Source organism: Helianthus annuus, chromosome 14 (genome assembly GCF_002127325.2).
Source record: "Helianthus annuus cultivar XRQ/B chromosome 14, HanXRQr2.0-SUNRISE, whole genome shotgun sequence".
Classification (NCBI taxonomy): domain Eukaryota; kingdom Viridiplantae; phylum Streptophyta; class Magnoliopsida; order Asterales; family Asteraceae; genus Helianthus; species Helianthus annuus.
The window spans coordinates 8,118,088-8,143,082 of record NC_035446.2 but is presented as its reverse complement, the minus strand read 5'-3'; the positions used below and the strand labels follow the sequence as shown (position 1 = coordinate 8,143,082).

The 24,995-nt window shown below is 40.7% G+C and overlaps 1 protein-coding gene across 1 annotated transcript; it reads right to left on the bottom strand.

Annotated features, from left to right (window-relative positions):
- Positions 1–21,575: 21,575 nt before the first annotated feature.
- Positions 21,576–22,283, bottom strand: LOC110906388 (uncharacterized protein DDB_G0286175-like). The gene has a single exon (XM_022151529.1). The coding sequence runs from the start codon at positions 22,281–22,283 to the stop codon at positions 21,576–21,578; it is 708 nt and encodes a 235-aa protein (XP_022007221.1).
- Positions 22,284–24,995: the final 2,712 nt, after the last annotated feature.

Sequence of the window (24,995 nt, the reverse complement as noted above, 5' to 3'; positions counted from 1 at the left end):
ACTTCTGTACCAGTACCAGCAATATATGTCACAGGAGAAAGTGACTAGACCGCTACTGGTTCCTTCACCCACCGAGGGTACTCAAAATGATGAAGCAGGATCGAGTGGAACAGCTCACGAACCACCAGAGGAACCAGCTCCAACATTTGACAATTCTGACGACTCAGAGGAAAAATCTACTCCGACCTTTGACGAGGAACCAAATGTTACTTCGATGGAAGTTGAGGATCAAACCGTTGATCTTGATATATCAAACTTGCAATCGGAAGTGAATGTGTCTGACACCCTCATGCCTCGAACATTGTCTTACCATCCGTCAGAGCAAATAATTGGTGACCTGCAGAGTGGTGTCAAAACCCGAGACCAAATCAATCGAGCCCTTACATGTTTCTATTCTTCTGTTGCTCATTTGCAAGAAGAATTCTCATTAAAGTGTTTTATTTCGCAGATCGAGCCCAGAACTTACAAAGAGGCGTTGACAGACGATAGCTGGGTAAATGTGATGCAGGAGGAGCTGCTACAGTTTGAAAAGCTGGGTGTTTTTAGACTCGTTGATTTACCACAAGATAAGAAGTTGATAAAGACAAAATGGGGTTTTAAGTGCAAACGGGATGACAGAGGAGTCGTGGTGAGAAACAAAGCACGACTGGTGGTACAAGGATTTAGTCAGCAAGAAGGCATCGACTACGACGAAGTTTACGCGCCTGTTGCTCGACTCGAGGCAATTCGGATCTTCCTGGCTTTTGCGTCATGGAAAGACTTTAAAGTGTACCAGCTGGACGTCAAATCTGCCTTCCTTTACGGAAAAATCAAAGAAGAGGTGTATGTGGGACAACCGTCGGGGTTCAGAGATCCACTGCACAAAAACAAGGTTTATCTACTGGACAAAGCGCTTTACGGACTTCACCAGGCCCCGCGAGCCTGATACGAGACGCTTTCTCAATATCTGTTGGCCAACGGGTTCATCAGAGGGACAGTAGACGATACTTTGTTCACAAAGGAAGTGGCAGGACATTTGTTGATCATGCAGATTTATGTTGACGATATCATTTTCGGTTCCACCAACGACGATCTTTGTAAAGAGTTTGAGAAAGTGATGAAGAAAAAGTTTGAGATGAGTTCGATGAGGGAGATGAAGTTCTTCCTCGGGCTGCAGGTGGAACAGATGCCTGATGGAATCTTCATTCACCAAACAAAATACGTAAAGGACGTGCTTGATAAGTTCGACATGACTGAATGCAGTCCTGCAGCAACCCCCCTTGCACAGAACCACGGGATTTGTCCAGAAGAAAGTGGAGTAAAAGTGGACGAGACACTGTACCGATCAATCATTGGATCTCTGATGTATCTCACGGCTTCCCGTCCTGACATCATGTACCTGACATGTCTCTGTGCCAGATATCAGTCGAGCCCAAAGCAGTCACTCATGACCATTGTCAAACGTATCTTACGGTATTTGAAAGGCTGCCCAAGCATCGGCTTGTGGTATCCTCGCTCGGGTAACTTTTCCCTATCAGGTTTCGCTGATTCTGATTTTGGAAGCTGTAAGCAGAACGCAAAGTCCACCACTGCTGGGTGTCAGTTCTTCGGAACTTGACTCGTTACCTGGCAGTGCAAGAAACAAACCGCAGTGGCGCTTTCTACGTGTGAGGCTGAATACGTTTCAGCCTCTAGCTGTTGCTCACAGATCCTATGGATCCAACAGCAAATGCGCGACTTTGGTTTGCAGTTCTTGGATACGCCGATCTATGTGGACAACGAAGCAGCTATAAACATCACTAAAAACCCGGTTCACCATTCAAAAACGAAACATATCGAAATCCGTCACCACTTCATCCGTGATTGTCACGAGAAGAAGTTAATCCGGATTGAGCACGTACACACCGATGATCAGAAAGCTGATTTTTACACAAAACCCTTTGACAAAAAGAGATTTTGCTATCTTCTAAAATTGAATGGCTTAAAAAATCTGCGTTCTGGGAGGGTAGTAGAATGTGAAGCCGAGGAGGGCGGCGATCAGACGTGAACCATGTCGTGTTGTCAAATTTCTATACAGTTTGTTTTCTGCTTTTCGATAAAAACAAAAACACAAAAATATGTTTTTCTTTTTAGGGGGAGAAATTCGCAGAAAAATACAAAAACATGATAAAATTCAAAAATCCAAAAACATTAGAAAACTTCAAAAAGAGTTTGTGTAAAATAGGGGAAATGATAGTACATCAGCTAGACGGACACGGTACGCTAAAGAAATGTAACGTTTAAATTGCATTTAAGCAGTCTCGCTAAAGATGTGCCGATAGGTTTTTGCAAAATCAGTAGATCAGTTTGGGATATAAACCTAAAATTTACTTGCGTTTACGTGGGGAACACTTCCAGGGTATATGGGTAACCCCCAAAATCTCGTTTGAAAGGTCCCTTATTCTTAGATACTAGGTCTTTATGCTTAGTGATATCTGGGGTATTATCTCGGGACTTCTACTGTATGGAAATACTGACCTAGTCCCCGGATAATACTTTTCACATATGCTTTACTCTTCAAGCCTCCCCTCAGCATAAAAAAATGATTAAACATTGCAAAATGATAATCATGTGCTGTTGTAAAGAAGATCCCCAAAGGGGACCCACCAAAGTCGAAGCCGTCATCTCTCTGCATATACGGAAGTATCGACCTGAGCTCTTACGGCCCTCGCATTACACCCCATTACAGATATCATCTAGGTATACTGACCTGTAAGACTAAATATTGGGATCTGGATACGGGAGTATATACTGAGGTGGGACACATGTAAAGGTTTAAGTCTTAAAACATTAATTCCATATCCCGGACAGATTGAAAGTTCTGTGAGAATTTAAGAGGATCAATATATCGGCAATCTACGCGAATTGTTTAAGGCTTGGTATGAAATGATAGCTTAACGGTGCTTGTATCTTGTCAAATGCTGATATGATCCCCTAACACGCTCACAAAAAGATTGTGTGTACATATTTCAGTTTATCTTGCTAAAAATCCAAAAAGATTTTATTTGTTCATATTATTTTCGACAACCGACATTGGGAATCAGACGATCAAAGCTTTATGCAGATCATGTCAGTATGATGAGGGTTGGGTAAGCAGGAGATACCTAAACTATGATTGGTACATGTGTGATAGATTGAAAAAGGCTCAAAATGTTCGAAAGTTCATTAATTTGAACTGTTTTCAGATCTAAACATCAGCGTACTTCATAATTGGTCAACCAAGGTCATTAATTTGGACTTGGTGGGCTAAACAGTTGACCAAGGTCATTAATTTGGACTTGGTTAACTGGGTGTGTCGGTGATCAATCAGAAATTGCGTAAAAGTTAAATTTTTGAAAAATAATTTTCTGATTTCGCTCCTAAACACACTACACATTGATTTAGCTCATAATGGCACTTAAAACCTAATTTCGCTCCTAGCTGCTTCAAGACCTGATTTCGCCCGTAGCCTTCATTGTTGATTTCGCTCGAGAGACCATGTGGACTATTTCGAGCAGAATCAGACAGGCTATAAAAGCCACCTGATTTCGCTCCTACCCTCACTTTTCTAATTCCGCCCCAACTTACTCTCTCTCAGTGACCAAGAGCGAAACCCTGATTTCTTCGTTTTACTACCGAATTGCTGCCCGATTTTCATCAGATCTTGTGATAATACCTTTTATTAATCATGGGCAACGTAGTTTGAAGCTTAATTAGACTGAAATCATGTGTTATGTTAACTGTCGGCGTTTGTGGTTAAACGAAACATAGATTTAGGGCTTTATCTGTTAAATCTAAACTTGAAAATCAATCATATGTTTTCGAATTGTGATGTAGTTTATGATTTGAGTGTTGATTGTTCAAGATTTAGGGTTGTTTCATGATTGACGATGAACTGATTGTGAATTCTTAGACCTAGGTTGTTTGAAAGGGAAAAAATTAAATCAAAACATAACCCTATTGTCGGAATCATCAGTTTAACAAGTTAACGTAATCAATTTAATCATCCAACAAGTTTTGAATGTTGTTTGTGATTTTGCCCCAAACTGATAATTAGGTGATTTCGCTCATAAGAGTACATGTGTTGATTTCGCTCTTAGTGTACCTTGTGATTCCGCCCCAAATGTGTTTGTGCTGATTTCGCTTCTAACAGCACTTAGCTGATTTCGCTTCTAAGTGTCTGTTTTGATTTCGCTTCTGTTGACATGTGTTTTCACTTGTAATTCTTTTGATGTTGAAAAATTTCTAAGTATGGACTCATTGTATACTGTTTTTTGTTATGCAGGGTTCAAAGGTGATTTTTGATCCACTTCACAACAGCTGTTGTGACTTGGATGTGGAGAAAAATACTGAATTGGCTAAGTTTAGCAGTATCTTGGAGTTCATGGGTAGAATCCCTATTCAAAAAGCCTTAACTGATCAACGTCCATTGTACAAGTCACATATCAAACGATTCTGGAAGCATGCAAAGTATGATGAGGCAAACAAAGCAATTCATTCGATTGTAAAAGTGCATAATGAAAAGAAGGAAATTGTGATTACTGAAGCACTTATTCGTGAGGTTGTGAATTTTCCGGATGATGCAGAGCCGCCAACAAAGTTTCCAGAACGGATGGTAAAGGGTTGTATCCTCAGGATGGGTTACCAGGGTGCTTTGAATGTTGGAAATTATTTGAAGTCGAAATTCTAGAAACCCTACAAGTTTATTATTCACTGTATATTAATGTCACTGAGCCATACCAAGGGAAGTTACGATACAATGCGCGATTATAAGATGAACATGGTCACTGCGTTGGTGTTAAACAAGAAATATAATTTCTCGCACATTGTCTTTCATTATATGGCCGAGAATATTACTACAGAGAGTCGGACTTGGTCTTATCCAAGATTTGTGCAGATGATGATCGATCATGCGTATCCAGAGATTGAACGTGATTTGAAGAATGATTTGTTAGTGCAATCACACATGAGCAATGATTCTCTCAAACAGCTTGCTAGATATCACCCAAACCATCCAGAACCAAAAGTAGTAGCTGAGTTCTTTGGATTTATAAAGGATGCAAACTATGTTGATCCTGATCCAGTTGATCATCAAAACTGGAGAAACGAAGAAGAAATGAAGGAAGCAACTTACGGTGATGAGCTGAAGACTCTTGAGGAGTTCAAAACCACCCGAAATGACTGGTTTTCAAAGAAACGAGGAGGAGAGGTAGGAAGGTTATTCCTAAATCACAGGAGGGTGAGGGGTCTGCATCTCAACCAAAGAAGAAACAAAAGAAAGTGACAAAGACGTTATTGGTTGATGAAACTGAGGTAGATGAGCCGGTTGTTACTGCGGAAGAAGATCTGTATGCTGATATTGATCAAGTGATGCTTAACGTTGATGATTTAGTGTCTGATCAAGCAGTTAACGTGGAAGCTGAAAAAGAGAAGGTTATTGATGATATTGAAGGTGATGATGTTGATAAAGATACTACAAGCTCTTCGAGTTCTTCAGATGATGAAGTGGATGAGACTAAACGTCTAAGAAGAGTTAAAGAGGCTACAGAAAAAGAGAAACAATTACGGAAGAGGAAGAGACAGGAGAAAGATGATGTTGCTTATGTTCCATCTCCTGAGCACGTTTCTGAATCTCAATCACCTTTAAGCGGCAAAAAGAAAGCAGATGCAAAGAAAAGAATTGTATCTCCGAAAATCAAGAAAGTTACAACAAAGATTACAAAGCCCAAGATTGTCTTGAAGAAGAAGCCAGCCAAAGAATCCAGTAAACCATCAACTCCACCACCTGAACCTACACCAATACAATCACCACCACATCAATCACCTCCACGACAACCAACACCACCCAGATAGCCTTCACCACCAAAACAACCTACACCACCCAGACAACCATCACCACTACATCTTTCACCACTACATCTCTCACCACCACAACAACAAACCTTGCTTACATCCCAAGAAATCTTTCAAACACCACCACTCACTCAAATTCAACTAACTCCTGGTTCTTCTGGCCACAGAGGTCTTCACATTCCTCCAGATAATCTTGAAGATATTAGAGATTTTGGCTTCGCAAATGATGAACAAGTTAAGAAGTTAGAGAAGAAGATGGATGAAGTGTTGAATGAAAACAAAGTTATTGCAGTAGAAAGCAAGAAAGTTGGTGAACGTGAAAAGATTCTTGAAATGCGCGTGAAGAAATTAGAGTCTGACAACAAAGTATTGTTAAAGAAGATTGATACTGATCAGACTGAGATTGATTTCTTGAAGGTGCGAGTGGCTGAACTTGAAGAAGAAAAGGCTCACAGAGATGAACAGAACAAATATTTCGAGATGAGAAAAAAAGAGCTTGAGGCTGCAAAAGCATTGAAAGAGCATGATTTCTACATGTTGAATAAAGTAGTGGAGAATATGCTTGGAACGTCAATTGAACGAATGTACGAAGAGATTAAAGTTGAAGAGCTTAGGGAAAAACGCCAAGCTGAGATTGACGAACAAATGAAAGATAAGGGTAAGGGTGCTGAAAGCAGTGTGGCAGCTGCTGAGAGATGAATTGTTCCATCCTTAGTGATTGAAATCCAGTTCCCATATCCTCCATATCAGCAATCTTTGAAGAACCTGTAACTCTAGAAGATCTTGTTGCTGATGATGATGAGGAAGATGATGAGGAGGAAGAAGATGAAGAGGGTGATGAGGAAGAGGGTGATGATGAGGAGGATGATGATGATGATGATGATGAGAAAGTATTTTCGGCTAGCAGTCATAGTTTTGATATTGACGATGACGATGCTCAAGGTGGTATGGGAATTAAAGTAACTGAAGCTTCCAGTGAAAGAAATGTTGATGATTTTCTGAATGATTCTGTGAATGAAGAATCAGGGGGAGCTGAAGGAAAGGGGGAGTCTGGTGATGCTCAAAATGTTGAACATGCTGAGAAGTTAATTCTGAGATTGGATACTTACAGGGAAGAAGGTGAACACTTTCATACGTATACATTGGAAAAGATTAAAGAAATGACGCGTATGGTGGATCCTGATTTCAAATTTGATTTTGAGGAAGAATTGAATGCATTCAACATCAACCACCAACCAGAATACGAGTATAAATATGTAGAAGATGCTGACATGTATGACAGGGTTGAGGTTGAGGATTGCACAGATGATGAGAGTGTTAGTAAAGATACTTCTCAGTATCCTACGCTGATGGAGTTCTTTACTGAAGAGAATAGAGATGAGTTGAGAAGAAAATTCGCTGAAATCTTAAAAGATAAAAATTTTGATGGTACTCCGAAGGATATGCAAAAAGAAGAACGGCAGAAATGGTTTAAAGACAGTCACGAGAGAAAATTCAAAAGGCCGTTGAAGTTCTATCAAAGAGATCGAAGCATTTCACTTGGTGACATCATTAGCTGGGGTTTCCTGCCTCATTTTAATGCATATGCGATCAGAAGGGAGTATGGGGTGTAGTACTTTGAACGTCTATATGATATAATGTTATTACCTTGGTGGGATGTGGAGGAGCTAACGAAAGTAAGAACTTAGGGTATCCTGTTCGCAAGAATGATGTTCCGATGTGGGGATACATAAAGTTTGAATCGTTGAAAGAGTTTAGACACTGGAAGCCGCATTATCCAAAGAGAGTGCGAAGGGTAGATCCAGTTACAGGAGTCGAAGAGATTATTCTTAATGTTAAAAGTCCGAAGACGATGAAAAACATACCAGTGCCAAAAATGGAGCAGGATTTCTATAAAGGCTTTTTGTGCTGGGTATACAGTTACATCTCGACTGAGGCTGTAATTACTTATCGTGCTGGTAGTGAGATAAGAGAAATACATCTTTATGACCCAATGTGGTTAGTGAACTATTCAGCGAAGGATATTGAATGTCTATTCATTAACAAGATTCACTATCAGGCTGAAGATAAAGAACAGGCGATGCAGTTTCAAAGAGTTGCTACTCTTTGCTTTCAGAAAGGCATAAATTCTGAAAGTCAATGGAAGTCAACTTGGTGGTCTCTTGAAGAAAAAGAAAACAGGAAAGCTGAATGTGAACATAGTAAGCTTGAAGAAAACAGAGGTAAATGGATGAATATTCAAGCTGAAGAAGAAAAGAAAAGAAAGAAAGATAATGACAGGCTGAGGAACTTGCTTAGGAAGAAGCCAAAGCCTAGAGAAGAAACGTTCAAGTCACTCTGAACAGCCGAAGACAAGACTGAAGACTGCGGCTGTATCCAAGGGGGAGTTTCTTGGTGCACGAATGTCTAAAGCCTGCGTCTTAGTCTTAGTCAAGCTTGTATAGGGTCTAGGGGTCAAATATGTAAGTTTTGTATAGTATAGGGGCTGTTTTGTTAAGTTTATGTATTAAGGAGTTGATTTCGCTCCTAATGACATTGTGTCATTTGGAGCGAAATCACAAAGTTCTGATTTCGCCCGAAATGACACGATGTCATTTGGAGCGAAATCAAGCCCCTATAAATAGTGTAAGTGTTTTCTCATTTTGAAACTGAATGTCGACTGTGTAGCCGAACTGCTGCCGAATTTTTCTGAGAAATATAAATGAGAAAACGTGTTTAAAGTAATCTGCATTCTGTTTCTACTCCATTCTGTTTTGATTCAAGCTGTTTGTGTATTTCCGCTGCATAAACAGTGGTGTTTAGCTCAGATTGACTCAATTGATCGTTAATAACGATCCTACACTACTCATGGTGCGGGCGGTTACACAGTCCGCTCTACAGTCAATCGTCATCTATTTTGTCCCGATCGGTTCGTAAGAGTCGACTCCCATGAGTCGCTGGTTGGGGTTAAGGATTCGATTGGAGTCAAACCGCTGTTGTTCGTTGCCGGTAACTAGGGTCGTTCAAATGCTGAAGTCGGTAAGGTACTACGTTTACCCTCTTGTCCATCGTCCTTGAGTAATACACGGTATGTCGCGAGAGTGTTACAGAAGTGATCGCACTTCGGGATCTAAGGCGTCAACACGCTAAGTTCCAGCAAACAAAGATAAGTGAGGAAAGTATAGTCCAATCATTTGACGCTGAGCCATCCAACTCAGGGACGTTCGTACTAGCACCTAACATTCTACACAGTTCGCTAGGCGTTCAGATGTGTGACCAGGTGATACTAGATAACATCGAGATTCGTAAGGATTCAAAAAGGGGTGAAAAGATCATGTTCGAGTAGGAGACAATCACTGCTATGGCTCCTATAGACTACTGAGTTCTAACATAACATCAATTTACAGAGCGGAACCCCTCTCACACTCGTTAAGCCTCACTGGGACTCACATGCACCCCACATGATTATTATGTGTGCACCCATAATAATAAGGAAATTTGCATGCTTATCTCAGTGCCTCTTAACTCGCGCTAAAAGGTTCCCCGAATTCGAGCAATAAGACAGATGACGCCACAACAAAGATCATGAAAGTTCAAGAAGAGTCGCACTCTTAAAACACGTAACATGGGTTGGTAACATAGAAATTCATACTGCAGTGCTAAGTGTGCATTCATGTGTGATGTTATTCATAAGCAAACACTAGATATACTATGTAATAGTAAACAAGAAATGAACCTTGCAGTCTGGAGCTGAGCGTCATGGTCGATTTCGAATCTGTTTGGTTATAGTCTGGTTTTATAAAAACGTTTTAAAACCAAGTTCACTATAACCAGTGGCTCTCATACCAAACTGTCACACCCCCAAAATACCACCTAGGGAATGTCCCTGCTAGGCCTGTGACGTACTAACGACGAGCCACTAATTACATTGAACCCATACAAGTGTATAGATAAAATTCTCAATCATTAAAGAAAATGCCATCAACAAGTTTAAATGAAAACCAACACGTTTAGCGGAAGCAATTTGAAAACCAAAGTTAATTAGTTTCAAAACCAATGTTTAGTATCAAGAAATCAATCTCATAAATCCTTCTAGTCAACCCATGACCACTCCAGCTACTCCAGACAGCAAGTTCCCAAGTCCAAGATATCTATCGACCTGCTAGCATGCAACAAGTGTATCAGACAACGCTGGTGAGTCCATAGTTTTTACCAAAACGTTAGTTACCAAGTGTTTAATCTAGTTCATTGAATGTAATGTTGATAGTACCCCGAATACAAGACGGATTCTGATTATTTTGCCCTTTCTCCAATGCTCCTATCAAAGCATTGGTCATGACTAGGTCATTAGTTCAACACCCGTCCTCCCAGGTACGGGGTGAGGTTGCCAAACCTAAGTAACGCTACTAACTAATACCATGTTACCTCCCCGGTAACCAAACAACACGGAGGGACTTTAAAGGTGATAGGATGAGTATATTATCCAACATTCCTGTTTTTACCCAAAAGACTTATCCCTCCCCGAGATACCCACTGACTGTCCCAACCATCGGGACACATGCTCAAAAGAGATGAACTCACCTTAGAGTGCTCGGTTTGATAATGTACTTCTAACGTTAAATAAATGTTAGGTCCGTTACTCGCAACCTAAGGTATAATGTCATAGTAGTGAGTACACGAGTGGGGTTTCGCAATACCTTAATGTCTAAACAATCCGATGTCTAATGTAATACGTTTTGGCAGGCAGTAACACACAAAACATAGTTATTTATTCTTACTTTATGTTTGAGACAATAGACTCACAACCAACTTGTATTACATCAAATAATTCATCAAATTATTATTGATTTAACATATATATAATAGTCTAATACTTTAACTATCTGTTCACTCAATTCAACACATGATATGTTACATATACTAACTTAACTCATACATATTAAATTAATGTAAAACAACTATCATACTCAATCAATTATTTCAATTACCATATACAGCGAAGAAATTCAATAACAACACATGTGGCCCAAACCTTACCGACCCCAATTACATGTAAGGCCTAATCCCAAAATATGATTTAAACAAAGTAGCCCAATGTAACCTACTGACTTATGAAACCCAATTACCACATAAGACCCCATTGAGTTTAAATATATCGATAATTTACTCATTATCCCAAACCAATTTATGTGTCATTAACTCAATATTTACCCAGTAATTGTGTAACAAAATACCCAGACCTTAAACACTTTCCCATAATAATAATAATAATAGTCTTGTGGTGCATGTAGGGTAATGAGGGTGGCCCAAACGTATTTATCTAAGGTGGCGGCCCAATCCAATCTCACTTATGTTTTAATTGTTACTGTGGTCCGATTAATCGTGTAGTACTCACAACAATGACCCCCCATCTATTATTAATCCACATAATTCAAGATTACACCACAATATAACTTAACATGTAACATTATCATCGATCAGTAAACATGTCCATCTAGTTCTTTAATTAATCCGGTTTCAAGTTCATTATCCACACATCATAACATAGTTCAACACATAACTAATCCTTATTATACATAATCACTACATCAATTCCATATGCATGGCACATCAGATCGGTCATCATCTCATCACAATTACCAAGTGCAGTTAATCACATGTATCCCTCCAGTATAATCCTACCATGAAACAGGATGTAGTTTACATGTAGAGCAATATGCTTAATTAGTTGATATCTACCCGTAGGTTAGCTACATGCCCTAACATCCAGTTTAAGAATTCATAATAACATCGAGCCCATTGCAAAACATAATACGGACACATGTAAATAGATATCGAACAAAAGACTTCACACATGGGCAATATCACACAACCATGAAAATCAACAAGTACGAATTACTAACCCGTAACTCGGTTGATCAGAATGTTATTTCGAACAGGGGGGGGGGGTTTGCTACTGCCCACGCACTTCCAAGAGGGTAGGGATTGTTGTTGTGATTAGGGATTTACAAAGTGTTTACGTTCAAGAACCTATATAAGGTTAATAACTTAAAACAAGTGGGCCGATCACATGTTTACTAACTAATACACAAGTGGGCCGAGATGAGCACATGAGTTACTGCCAAAGTTAATCTTTTAGTGGTCCTTTTGTATTGGGCCGATAGAGTTGTCAGGTCATCATGATTCCCACTAAATGGAGTTTGCCAACATTATCAATTCATAACATTATAAATTCACCTCTAATTACTATTGGGCCGATCAAGTGCTAGGTTTGATATAATTGCAAATCACATGGGTTAAAAATTATATTGAGATAAATTCTTACATCACTCATTAAGGACACTGCATCATAATAGATCAACTACACATCAAGTATGTAAGTTACAACACAAACCATTATGAAAGAATTAGTGTGAAACAGGTAACGTGTTAAGGAAAAACCTTGAAAACTCAGGTTGTCACATTGAAGACCGAATTTTATACTAATTGGACAAGTGTCCTCTGGTAATGGTACAAGTTCCCATACTTGTAGTTTTTTAAACTGAAGAAGCTCTTCTTGCATGGATTCTACCAAACTGTTGTCTTTTAATGCCTCTTAGTACTTGAGAAGTTGGATGAGTGATAGAAAGACTTCAAATAGATAGACATTTGAGGTTTTGCTTCTTGTAAGCACTCCTGCATTGATGTCTCCTGTCACTTGTTCTGGTGGATGAGATATGTGGAAGATAGTGTTTCTAGTGTATGGAGTGATGGAATTTTGTAGTGAGGGGCATAATTGGGAGTTTTCTAGTGAAACCTCGGTTGCCATTATAGTATAATCAACAATGGCCTGAAATGGTGGTTGTGGGATTGGCCCAAGTGGTGAGTTATTTGATGATGAGGATAGATCAGTGGTTTAAACACAAGCAGCATCAGAGGTTTGGGGCTGACTTTGGTCAATAGTGGTTCCAGTTATCATGGACTAACTGTTGTTTTATGCAACAGAACATTGTCGATTAGAAGAAACTTTATATTGAGATGGCCTCTCAATGTCAAACCTGTAATCCTGTTGTGTTGCACTTTGTTTACTTGTATCAACACCAACCTTTGCAGTTACTTCTTCAAAATTGAATTAATCAAGATCAAAAAGTTTTGCAGCGTTTTTAGGGATTTTCAAGGATGATAATTCATTGAATTTTACATTCAAAGATTCTTCTATAGTCATGGTGCTTGTGTTAAACACTTTGTAGGCCTTGGATGTTGAAGAATATCCCAAGACATATCCACAATCCACTTTTGCTGCAAACTTTGAAATTGAATTTTTGATATTCAAGATAAAGCGTGGGCCACCGAAGATTTTGAAAAATGATATTATTGGTTTTAGCTTGAAAAAAATCTCATAGGTAGTCTTTTGATGCAGAGGATTTATTAAGACCATGTTTTGAAGATAGCATGCAGTATTCACAGCCTCTATCCAAAAGGACAATGGAAGACCAGAATCTGCAAGCATAGTTCTTGCAAACTCGATAAGGATTTTGTTTTTTTTTCTTTCAACAACCCCATTTTGTTCAGGTGTTCTAGGAATACTGAATTGTCTCATAATTCCTGTGGATATGCAGAATTCATCAACCTCTTGGTTTCTGAATTATGTCCCATTGTCACTCCTAATGGACTTTAAAGGAAGATCATATTGTTTTTCTATTTTTAAGATAAATTCTTTTAAAATTCCTTCAGTCTCATCTTTTGAGTGAAGAAAGAATGTCCATGTAAACCTAGAAAAATCATCAACCATCACCAAGCAATAACACTTTTTCCTCAAGCTCATGATTTTTACTAGGCCAAACAAATCCATATGCAACAACTGTAAGCATTTGGTTGTTTTGGACTCTTCAATGGGTTTGTGTGAAACTTTGTGTTGTTTTCCTTTCAGACATGAAATACAGTGTTCATCACATTTAAATTGTTTAGTTGGTAAACCTCTGACAAGTTTTTTCCTTTGTTAGAGTGTTAATTGTTTCTTTTGTTGAAGCAACAGAAAATAGGCAACCATTAGTTTCTGGGTTTTCTTTGGATATATCTACCACATAAACATTGCCACTTCTATGAGCAACAAGTTGTGTAGTACTTTTAGCTATAATTTTGTCTATCTTTTTTACAACCTCAGGTCCAATAATTTTACAAGTTGTCTTTGTAAAAATGGAACCCTAACCTTTGTCACTCATTTGGGAGACAATGAGTAAATTGAATTTTAAAATGTCTACAGATTGACATTTTCAAATTTGACCTTTCTAGTTTGGACAGTCCCTGACCCCATCACCTTTCCTTTAGAATTATTTCCAAAGGAAATATCACCACCTCCATGAGTATGGAAGTTTGTTAGTGGATCCTTGCATCCAGTCATATGTCTGGATCCCCCACTATCAACATACCATAGGCTATCTAGGCATGTAGATACTCCCAATTTAGTGGCCATAAATGCATAATCGCCATTATTCTCATCTTCAGTTGTATTCCAAGGAACATTGTTTTTTACAACTTCATCATTACCCGTTCACAACCTGTTGTTTGTATTGGATTAGATATACCTTCAACATTTTGAATGTCGGAAGTTTTCTGGTTGTTTTCGAAAATTTCTTTGGCTACACTAAATTTCTCTTTCAACTCATCTTAAAATGGGATATACCGGGCTAGGATTCGAGTTGCAGGAACAAGGGCCAAACCAACCACCCAAGAATGGAATCGTCGAGCGAAAACACTTGATAACCTCCTAAAAGCAGCTTTTCTTGCACCAGACCTTTCTCCATCAATTAGAAATCTGATTCCATCACTAAACACATTCCTTAAGTTGTAGCCATTTGTTGAGTTTTTTTTTTGGTGTCTAATCCGCATATATATCACCATTGCCCTTGATTTTGTTGACTGTATATCTCTTAAATGTCAACATATACACGTGTGATTTAGTTTACGAAGATTTTTCAATGCCAAGAACCTCGATCAGAGAGTAAAAAAGGCGTAAGGTTCACAATGGTGTAAAATTAAATTGGGATATACCGGGCTAGGATTCGAGTTACAGGAACAAGGGCCAAACCAACCACCCAAGAATGGAATCATCGTGCGAAAACACTTGACAACCTCCTAGAAGCAGCTTTTCTTGCCACCAGACCTTTCTCCATCAATTAGGAATCTGATGCCGCCACTATACACATTCCTTAAATTGTAGCCACTTGTTGAGTGTTTTTTTTGGTGTCTAGTCCGCATATATATCACCATTGCCCTTGATTTTCTTCACTGTATATCTCTTAAATGTCAACATATCCACGTGTGATTTAGTTTACGAAGATTTTTCAACGCCGAGAAACTCGATCAGAGAGTAAAAAAGGCGTAAGGTTCACAATGGTGTAAAATAAAAATGGGATATATCGTGCTAGGATTCGAGTTACAGGAACAAGGGCCAAAACAACCACTCAAGAATGGAATCATCGAGCGAAAACATTTGACAACCTCCTTGAAGCAGCTTTTCTTGCCACCAGACCTTTCTCCGTCAATTAGGAATCTGATGCCGTCACTAAACACATTCCTTAAATTGTAGCCATTTTTTGTTGAGTGTTTTTTTGGGTGTCTAATCCGGATATATATAACCATTTCCCTTGATTTTCTTTGTCACACCCCCAAAATACCCCCTAGGGAGTGTCCCTGTTAGGCGTGTGACAAACTGACAATGAGCCACTAATTACATTGAATCCACAAATTTCAAAATAAAACTCTCCATTTAAACATTCCAACATGAGTTTATACGAAAAACCAATGTGTTTAGCGGAAGCGTTATCAATACCATAATTTAAATATTCTCAAAACAAATGCATGAAAAACCAATATTCCAATAAGTGTATCCAATCAGCACGACCCGTGACCACTCAAACCACTCCAAACAGCAAGTTCCACATCCAAGAAATCTAACGACCTGCGAGCATGCACACAAGCGTATCAGCAAAGCTGGCGAGTTCACAGTTTATGAAAACATTTGTTACCAAGTGTTTAAAACAGTTCATTAACACAAGCAAGTAATATTGATAATATCTGGATACTGAACAAGACGGCTCCTGATGTATGTTTTGCCCTTTCCCCAGTGCTCCTATCAAAGCACCGGGCCCGACTGGGTCATTAGTTCACACCCGCCCTCTCTCAGGAACGGGGTGAGGGTGCCAAACCTAAGTAGCGCTACCAACTAATACCCGTTACCTCCTCGGTAACAATGAATGGGACTTCAAAAATGATAGAATGAGAATATTATCCAATATATACCCGTTTTTACCCATAAGACTTATCCCTTCCCGGGATACCCACTGACTGTCCCAACCACCGGGACACATGCTCAAAGTAGTGAACTCACCTTGGGTTTGCTCGGTAGGGTTAATTACTGCCTAATAGTCGGTCAACCACGTCCTATCATTGTTTATCAACACGATTAGTTTGTATTCACGTTGCATTCCGTAGGTTGTCACACAGCATACGAGTAACAAACAAGTGCCACACATATCTCTACCGCTTATCATAACAAGGGTACGAATCACCAAACTTCTCATGTTACCATTTCGTATTATTCGATATCATACAATCATACAGTTAAGTCTATAAGTTAGATTACATATCCCTTAATAGCATTCGAGTTACAAGTTGCTTGGTTTCACCAACACACCCGACTAACATTTCATAACCGTTTAACACGTCTCTCCATTTAAAAATAGGGTAGCCCGAGTTAAGTTGACCACCCACTGTTCAGCGTTTATAACCCAAACCGTATTATGTATATACATATATATACTAAAGGGTAGTTGCACGGTACCCCTGATCGCGGAAGGGATCTCCCTTCCCAGTTCACCCCCCGACAAGGATCCCTGGCAGCAAATACCCATAGCCATCAAAGAGAGGTAAGAAACATGTTTCAAACCCGAGACCTCGAGTGTCCTCGGTCCGGCTTTAAAGCGGGTGTCGGTGGCCACCAAAGTGGCACTAATGGGAATTGAACTTGGGTCTCCATTGGAGAACCCAAGTCACTCCACCACTAGGCCACTTACTTGGGCCCCCGTACAACCCCTTGAATACCCGGCCCACGGTTATCAGTTAACCAAAGGTTTCAGCCCAATGCGTTGAATATCTGCATGGATCCGTTAGCAAAACTGATGGGCTGAATATGTATCAGATTTGGATCAGGTTTGAGTGGGCCACATCAGGTCAGTGAGTTGGTTTTGTACACAGCCTGTTTAATTATTCGGCTCATTCACATAGTATGATTCTATTGGTTTGTTTCCAGCGGTCCACTAATTAAGCACATATATCATTCTCGGTCCAATCCCAATTCCCCCCACAAGCAATACCAAATATGTTCTACATTTTAATATTGTTACATACTGATTATTAATATTGCTTGACAACTATATTACACCCTAACTTACAACCAATCACTACATAACAAAAATCAACAATAGCCTGCCATTTTTTTCGGTGCTGAAATCCCTATCGTAACCCATTAATATTCTGATAACTATTATTAGACCTCCTATTAGAAAGCTATGCTAGATTCTCACGTGGTTACCAGTTTCGATAAGAGATCCCACAATTATTTATGCATATACCATTCTGACTTTACAATACTATTTTACACTCTCACACACATCACAAAACAACTAATCATATATAATCAGAGTAAATCAGGTTACACACATCAAATAAAATCACGTAAGTTCTATCAAAATATGTCGTGTCTATAAGACATGATCATCGATTACATTAAGGAATTATCGGCTAACAACTAGTATAGTAGAGATTCACTAACCACAATCTTTGATAGCCGAATGATATCACGCAAGAGGGGGTTCCACTGCCGTCGTATAATAGATGTAAAAGTAGGGTTTGCTCTACTATGCCTCACTAACTAATCACGTAATAAGTAATTATATGGACAAGGGGGGTTTTGGGTCGGTTGCAATTCTAATCATAACAACAATAAATTGGGTCGGCTACAAATAACAATCAACACAACGTTCTGGGCAGGTTCTATCCATAGTGTGGGGGCGGTTAGGGCCAAGTCCAAGGTTTATTCGATACATTATATCCAAGGGTTTCTTAATCAAACAAGCACATATACATTGCGGTCCAATTATACGTTACAGCCCAATGGACCACCATAGATATTGGCCCGTTACACACATAACCAAATATATAACCATGTTTAACAGGGTCACAGGTCGGTTAAATAGGTTCAAAACAAGAACGGGGAATCACGGAAGATCACAAAACCGAAGACACTAACCTTGAAACTTCGGGTTGTCAGATCATCCCCAACTTGAAAAGAAATTTCGTCCCGAAATTTGACAAGTAGGTACAGTGAAGTGGAGTGGTAAATCAAGATTCATGTGTATTTTGCTCGGGTGTCACATCATCCCCAACTTGAAAAGTTGAGGATACTTGAGCTTCATCTGATCCTCTCGCTCCCACGTGAACTCCGGTCCACGTCTTGAGTTCCAACGAACTTTAACAATTGGAATACGACTGTGTTTACGCACTTTGACCTCTCGATCCATGATCTTAATAGGCTCTTCGACAAACTGAAGCTTGTCTTCGATCCTCAATTCTTGCAACGGCACAACCAGTGTCTCATCAGCCAGACACTTCTTCAATTGTGAAACGTGAAAAACATCATGAACATTACCCAACTCAGCAGGTAACTCAAGCTTGTAAGCGACTTTACCGATTCGCTCCAGGATTTTGAATGGCCCAACGTAGCATGGATTAAGCTTGCCACGCTTCCCAAAGCATACAACGCCCCTCCACGGCGAAACTTTCAACATGACCCGGTCATTAACTTCGAACTCCAAAGGCTTCCTACGCTTGTCAGCGTAGCTTTGCTGACGATAATGCGCTGCTGCCATACGATTCCTGATCTGAACAATATTTTGTGAAGTTTCAAGAATGAGCTTAGGACCTGTGAGTTGACTGTCACCCACTTCAGCCCAACAGATAGGTGAACGGCATTTCCGCCCGTACAATGCTTCGAACGGAGCTGCCTGAATACTAGTGTGGTAACTGTTATTGTAGGAGAACTCGATCAACGGCAAGTGTTTCTCCCATCCTTTCCCAAAATCAATCACACATGCCCGAAGCATGTCTTCAAGTGTCTGAATGGTGCGCTCGCTTTGACCGTCCGTCTGGGGGTGATAAGCGGTACTCATATCGAGTTGTGAGCCAAACGATTTGTGCATTGACTGCCATAACTCAGAAGTGAAACGCGGATCCCGATCTGAGATGATAGAAGTTGGCACCCCGTGCCTAGAAACCACCTCCTTAAGATAAACTGCTGCCAACTGAGAAAATTTGTCTGTTTCCTTGATTGCCAGAAAATGCGTTGACTTTGTGAGTCGATCAACAATCACCCATATAGTATCGGATCCAGCCTGAGTCCTCTGTAATCCTGTAACAAAATCCATAGCGATCTGTTCCCACTTCCATGTGGGTATCTCTGGCTGCTGAAGTAGACCCGAAGGCTTCTGATGCTCTGCTTTGACTCTAGCACAAGTCAAACATTTACTCACGTATGTGGCGATGAGAGCTTTCATATTCGGCCACCAATACAAAACTTTAAGATCCTGATACATCTTATCCGATCCCGGATGAATAGAATATCGTGACTTGTGCGCTTCATCCATCACAAGTTCTTTGAGATCACCAAATAGAGGAATCCATACTCTTTCCATAATATAATAGATGCCATCAGATCTCTGCTCAAGCTGCTTCTTCATACCTCGTAAACCCTCCGCTTTGATGTTTTCTTCCTTCAATGCCTCAGTCTGAGCCGTACGAATCTTATCAGGAAGGTTAGAATGAATAGTGAGCTGCAATGCGCGAACACGTTTAGGCTTCGTCTCTTTTCGGCTGAATGCGTCAGCCACAACATTAGCTTTCCCGGGGTGATACTTGATGGCACACTCGTAATCGTTCAAAAGCTCTATCCAACGACGTTGCCGCATATTCAACTCCTTCTGGTCGAAGATATGCTGGAGACTCCTGTGATCGGTGTAAATAGTGCATTTGGTACCGTACAGATAATGCCTCCAGATCTTCAACGCGAAAACCACAGCCCCTAACTCCAAGTCATGAGTCGTATAGTTCCTCTCGTGTACCTTCAGCTGACGAGAAGCATAAGCTATCACCTTCTCACGTTGCATCAACACGCAACCGAGACCCTGAATCGAAGCATCACAGTAAACCACAAAATACTCGGTACCCTCTGGTAGAGATAGAATTGGCGCGCTGCATAATTTCTGTTTCAAAAGTTGGAAAGCATCCTCCTGTTTCGTTCCCCAAGAGTAAACAACGTTCTTCTGTGTCAAGGAGATAAGAGGTTGAGCAATCTTTGAGAAATCCTGAATAAACCGACGATAATACCCTGCAAGACCCAGGAATTGTCGCACCTCCGAAGGATTCCTTGGTGCCGCCCAATTCCTAATAGCATCGATCTTCGCAGGATCCACATGTATACCCATCTCGTTGATAATATGCCCAAGAAAGTGTACTTCTCGAATCCAGAAATCACACTTAGAAAACTTCGCGTAAAGCTACTCCTTCCTCAGGAGCTCCAAGATAAGACGTAAATGCCGCTCGTGGTCCTCCTGGCTCTTTGAGTAAATCAAGATGTCATTGATGAAGACAATAACGAAGTCGTCAAGATACGGTTTGCACACGCGGTTCATGAGATCCATGAAGACCGCTGGTGCGTTGGTCAACCCAAACGGCATAACCAAAAACTCGTAGTGGCCATACCGCGTCCGAAAAGCTGTTCTGGAAACATCCTCCTCCCTAACTTGTACCTGATGATAACCCGACCTTAAGTCGATTTTTGAATAGAAACTTGACCCTTGCAGCTGGTCAAATAGATCGTCAACACGTGGCAAAGGATAACGGTTTTTGACCGTTACCTTGTTGAGCTCGCGATAATCTATACACATCCGAAAGGATCCATCCTTCTTCTTTACAAATAACACAGGGGCTCCCCAAGGCGAAGAGCTAGGTCGGATAAAACCCCTATCCAACAGCTCTTGGAGCTGATTTGACAACTCCTATAATTCCCCTGGCACAAGACGATAAGGAGCACGAGCAATCGGGGCTGCTCCTCGCACGAGGTCGATCTGAAATTCTACCTGACGGTGTGGAGGTAAACTAGGGAGTTCTTCAGGAAACACATCAGGAAACTCACAAACTACTGGATAATCCTCGATCTTCCTCTCATCAGACTGCGAATCAGTAACAAGGGCTAACATAGCAGGATAACCCTTACGCAGACACTTCTGAGCCTTCATTGCCGAAATAATGCTAACCGTGGCACCACTACGATGACCCTGAACCGATAAAGATTCTCCGCTAGGGAGAGGAACACGCACGATTTTCTCTTTGCAGAGAATTTCCGCCTGATGTTTGGACAACCAGTCCATGCCGATAACCACATCAAATCTTCCAAGAGTAATAGGGAGTAGATCAACGTCGAACACTTGACCCATGAGGTCGAGTTTGCACCCAGCTAGAATGTGTGAAGCATCAATTGTTTTACCATCAGCTATCTCTACTATGTGTTTAGTTACAAGCGGTGTAGGACTCAACCCTAACTGACGACTGAATCCCAAAGATACATAACTCCAATCGGCACCAGAGTCGAATTAAATAGAAGCAAATATACCATTTACTGAAAACGTACCAGTCACTACGTTGCCTTCATTTCATGCCCCCCCAGCTCCAATAGTAAACACGCACCCATGCACACCGTTTCCCCCGTTGTTCCCATTGTTGTTCCCAGCATTGTTGTTATTCCCATTGTTATTACCACATGCGTTCTGATTCAGCAGAGGACAGTCTCGCTTGAGGTGACCTTCAGCACCACATTGAAAACAACCCTTACGAATACCCTTGTTCTGCTGAGGCTGTTGTCTACCTTGCTGCTGTGACGGCTGCGGCGGGTTCGGGAGTAGAACCCTACAATCTCTGGCCATGTGCCCAACTTTGTTGCACCTGTGACATACTCGAGCACACTGCCCCCGATGATGATAGTTGCACTTACTGCACTTCGGTAGTTTTCCCGCATAAGAACCCTGACCTGAACTGTTACCCTGATTCTGATTCACTAAAGAAGACTGGCTGAAACTACGATTGTTGCCAGTATCTGCCCTTTTCTGTGACTGCACTGAATTGGACGCCTTGTCCACATCGCTCCATTTACGCTTGATGTCAGTGGCGGGGGTAGTAGTTGTAGTAGCGACAGTAGTAGTAGCAGAAACACGTGGTGGCAGCGAATTGCTCTCCACCTCTTGATCAACGATCTTGTGAGCCAAACGGACAATCTGAGTTAAGTTATTGAGGTTTGCTGCAGTAACCAAACCCTTCACCGGTGGAGGTAATCCCTTAATGAACGACTCAATTCTTCGAGGCATAGGTCAGGACAAATTCGGACACAAGTCAGCCAACTCATACGACCGCTTCACGTATGCTTCAATCTCAGATCCCACCATTTTTCAGATCATAATACTCGTTTTCTAATTTCTGTATCTCATCACGAGGACAGTATTCCTCCCTCATCAACTCCTTAAAGTCGTCCCACGATGCCCAACAGCTGAACCTGGGCATTCCACCATGTTAGGGCACCATCCTCGAGCGTGCCCGCAACATACTTCACTCTGTCCCCAATCGGGCAGTTACACATCGCGAATACGGACTCTACCTTTTCGAACCAGCGCAAGAGTCCTACAGCCCCTTCAGTCCCACTGAAGGTCTGCGGCTTACAATCCATGAAGGTTTTGAACGTGCAAACAGGCGGATGGTGCGGATTCTATTGCACCTGTTGACCTATTAACGAAAGAACATGAAACAAACAGGTAAGACTTAAGCATGCGACGTAAGGATAAAGGGTGTTTGGTACACATCGTACCAGCCTGATAAGCCGCTAAGGCTTCAGCCACACGAGTGTTAATGAGATCGGTTAACTCAGCCTGAGTCATAGCAATATGGCCACGTCCACCACCACGGCCCCCACCACATCCACCATTACGTCCGCCACGTCCGCTCATGATTCTATATATGAGGAAAGGAAAGATTCAACATGCAAGTACAAGTAGGAGGCAAGCATTAATATGATCTCCACAGATTTCTACGTTCTAGCATAACATCAACTGACATATTGGAACCCTTTTCACACTTGTCAAGTTTCACTGGGACTCACATGCATCCCACATTATTATTATGTGTGCACCCACAATAATAATCCAATTTGCATGTTCATCTCAGCTCCACTCAATTCGTGTTAGAAAGATTCCCCGAATTCAAACAATAAAGCAGGTGATGCCACAACATAGATCATGAAAGTTCAAGAAAAGTTACACTCTTAAAACACGTAACGTGGGTTATCATTATATAAGTTCATACTGTTGTGCCAAGTGTACGTTCACATGTAATGTTATCTAATAGTAAATATTAGAGATAATGTGCAATAGTAAACAAGAGACGAACCTTGCAGTCTGGAGCTGAGTGTCATGGTCGATTTCGGATCAGTTCGGTTATAGTCCGGTTTTATAAAAACGTTTTAAAAGCAAGTTCACTATAACCAGTGGCTCTGATACCAAACTGTCACACCCCCAAAATACCACCTAGGGAGTGTCCTTGTTAGGCGTGTGACAAACTGACAATGAGCCACTAATTACATTGAACCCACAAATTTCAAAATAAAACTCTCCATTTAAACATTCCAACATGAGTTTATACGAAAAACCAATGTGTTCAGCGGAAGCGTTATCAATACCATAATTTAAATATTCTCAAAACAAATGCATGAAAAACCAATATTCCAATAAGTGTATCCAATCAGCACGACCCGTGACCACTCAAACCACTCCAAACAGCAAGTTCCACATCCAAGAAATCTAACGACCTGCGAGCATGCACACAAGCATATCAGACAAAGCTGGCGAGTTCACAGTTTATGAAAACGTTTGTTACCAAGTGTTTAAAACAGTTCAGTAACACAAGCAAGTAATATTGATAATATCTCGATACTGAACAAGACGGCTCCTGATGTATGTTTTGCCCTTTCCCCAGTGCTCCTATCAAAGCACTGGGCCCGACTGGGTCATTAGTTCACACCCGCCCTCTCTCAGGAACGGGGTGAGGGTGCCAAACCTAAGTAGCGCTACCAACTAATACCCGTTACCTCCTCGGTAACAATGAATGGGACTTAAAAATGATAGAATGAGAATATTATCCAATATACACCCGTTTTTACCCAAAAGACTTATCCCTTCCCGGGATACCCACTGACTGTCCCAACCACCGGGACGCATGCTCAAAGTAGTGAACTCACCTTGGGTTTGCTCGGTACGGTTAATTACTGCCTAATAGTCGGTCAACCACGTCCTATCATTGTTTATCAACACGATTAGTTTGTATTCACGTTGCATTCCTTAGGTTGTCACACAGCATACGAGTAACAAACAAGTACCACACATATCTCTACCGCTTATCATAACAAGGGTACGAATCACCAAACTTCTCATGTTACCATTTCGTATTATTTGATATCATACAATCATACAGTTAAGTATATAAGTTAGATTACATATCCCTTAATAGTATTCGAGTTACAAGTTGCTTGGTTTCACCAACACACCCGACTAACATTTCATAACCGTTTAACACGTCACTCCATTTAAAAATAGGGTAGCCCGAGTTAACTTGACCACCCACTGTTCAGCGTTTATAACCCAAACCGTATTATGTATATACATATATATACTAGATACTTGGGCCCCCGTACAACCCCTTGAATACCCGGCCCACGGTTATCAGTTAACCAAAGGTTTCAGCCCAATGCGTTGAATATCTGCATGGATCCGTTAGCAAAACTGATGGGCTGAATATGTATCAGATTTGGATCAGGTTTGAGTGGGCCACATCAGGTCAGTGAGTTGTTGGTTTTGTACACAGCCTGTTTAATTATTCAGCTCATTCACATAGTATGATTCTATTGGTTTGTTTCCAGTGGTCCACTAATTAAGCACATATATCATTCTCGGTCCAGTTTCGATAAGAGATCCCATAATTATTTATGCATATACCATTCGGACTTTACAATACTATTTTACACTCTCACACAC

Bases quoted from the DNA above. Each gene is read 5' to 3' on its own strand.
- LOC110906388 (XM_022151529.1), bottom strand. From the start codon at position 22,283: ATGCCTCGAAGAATTGAGTCGTTCATTAAGGGATTACCTCCACCGGTG.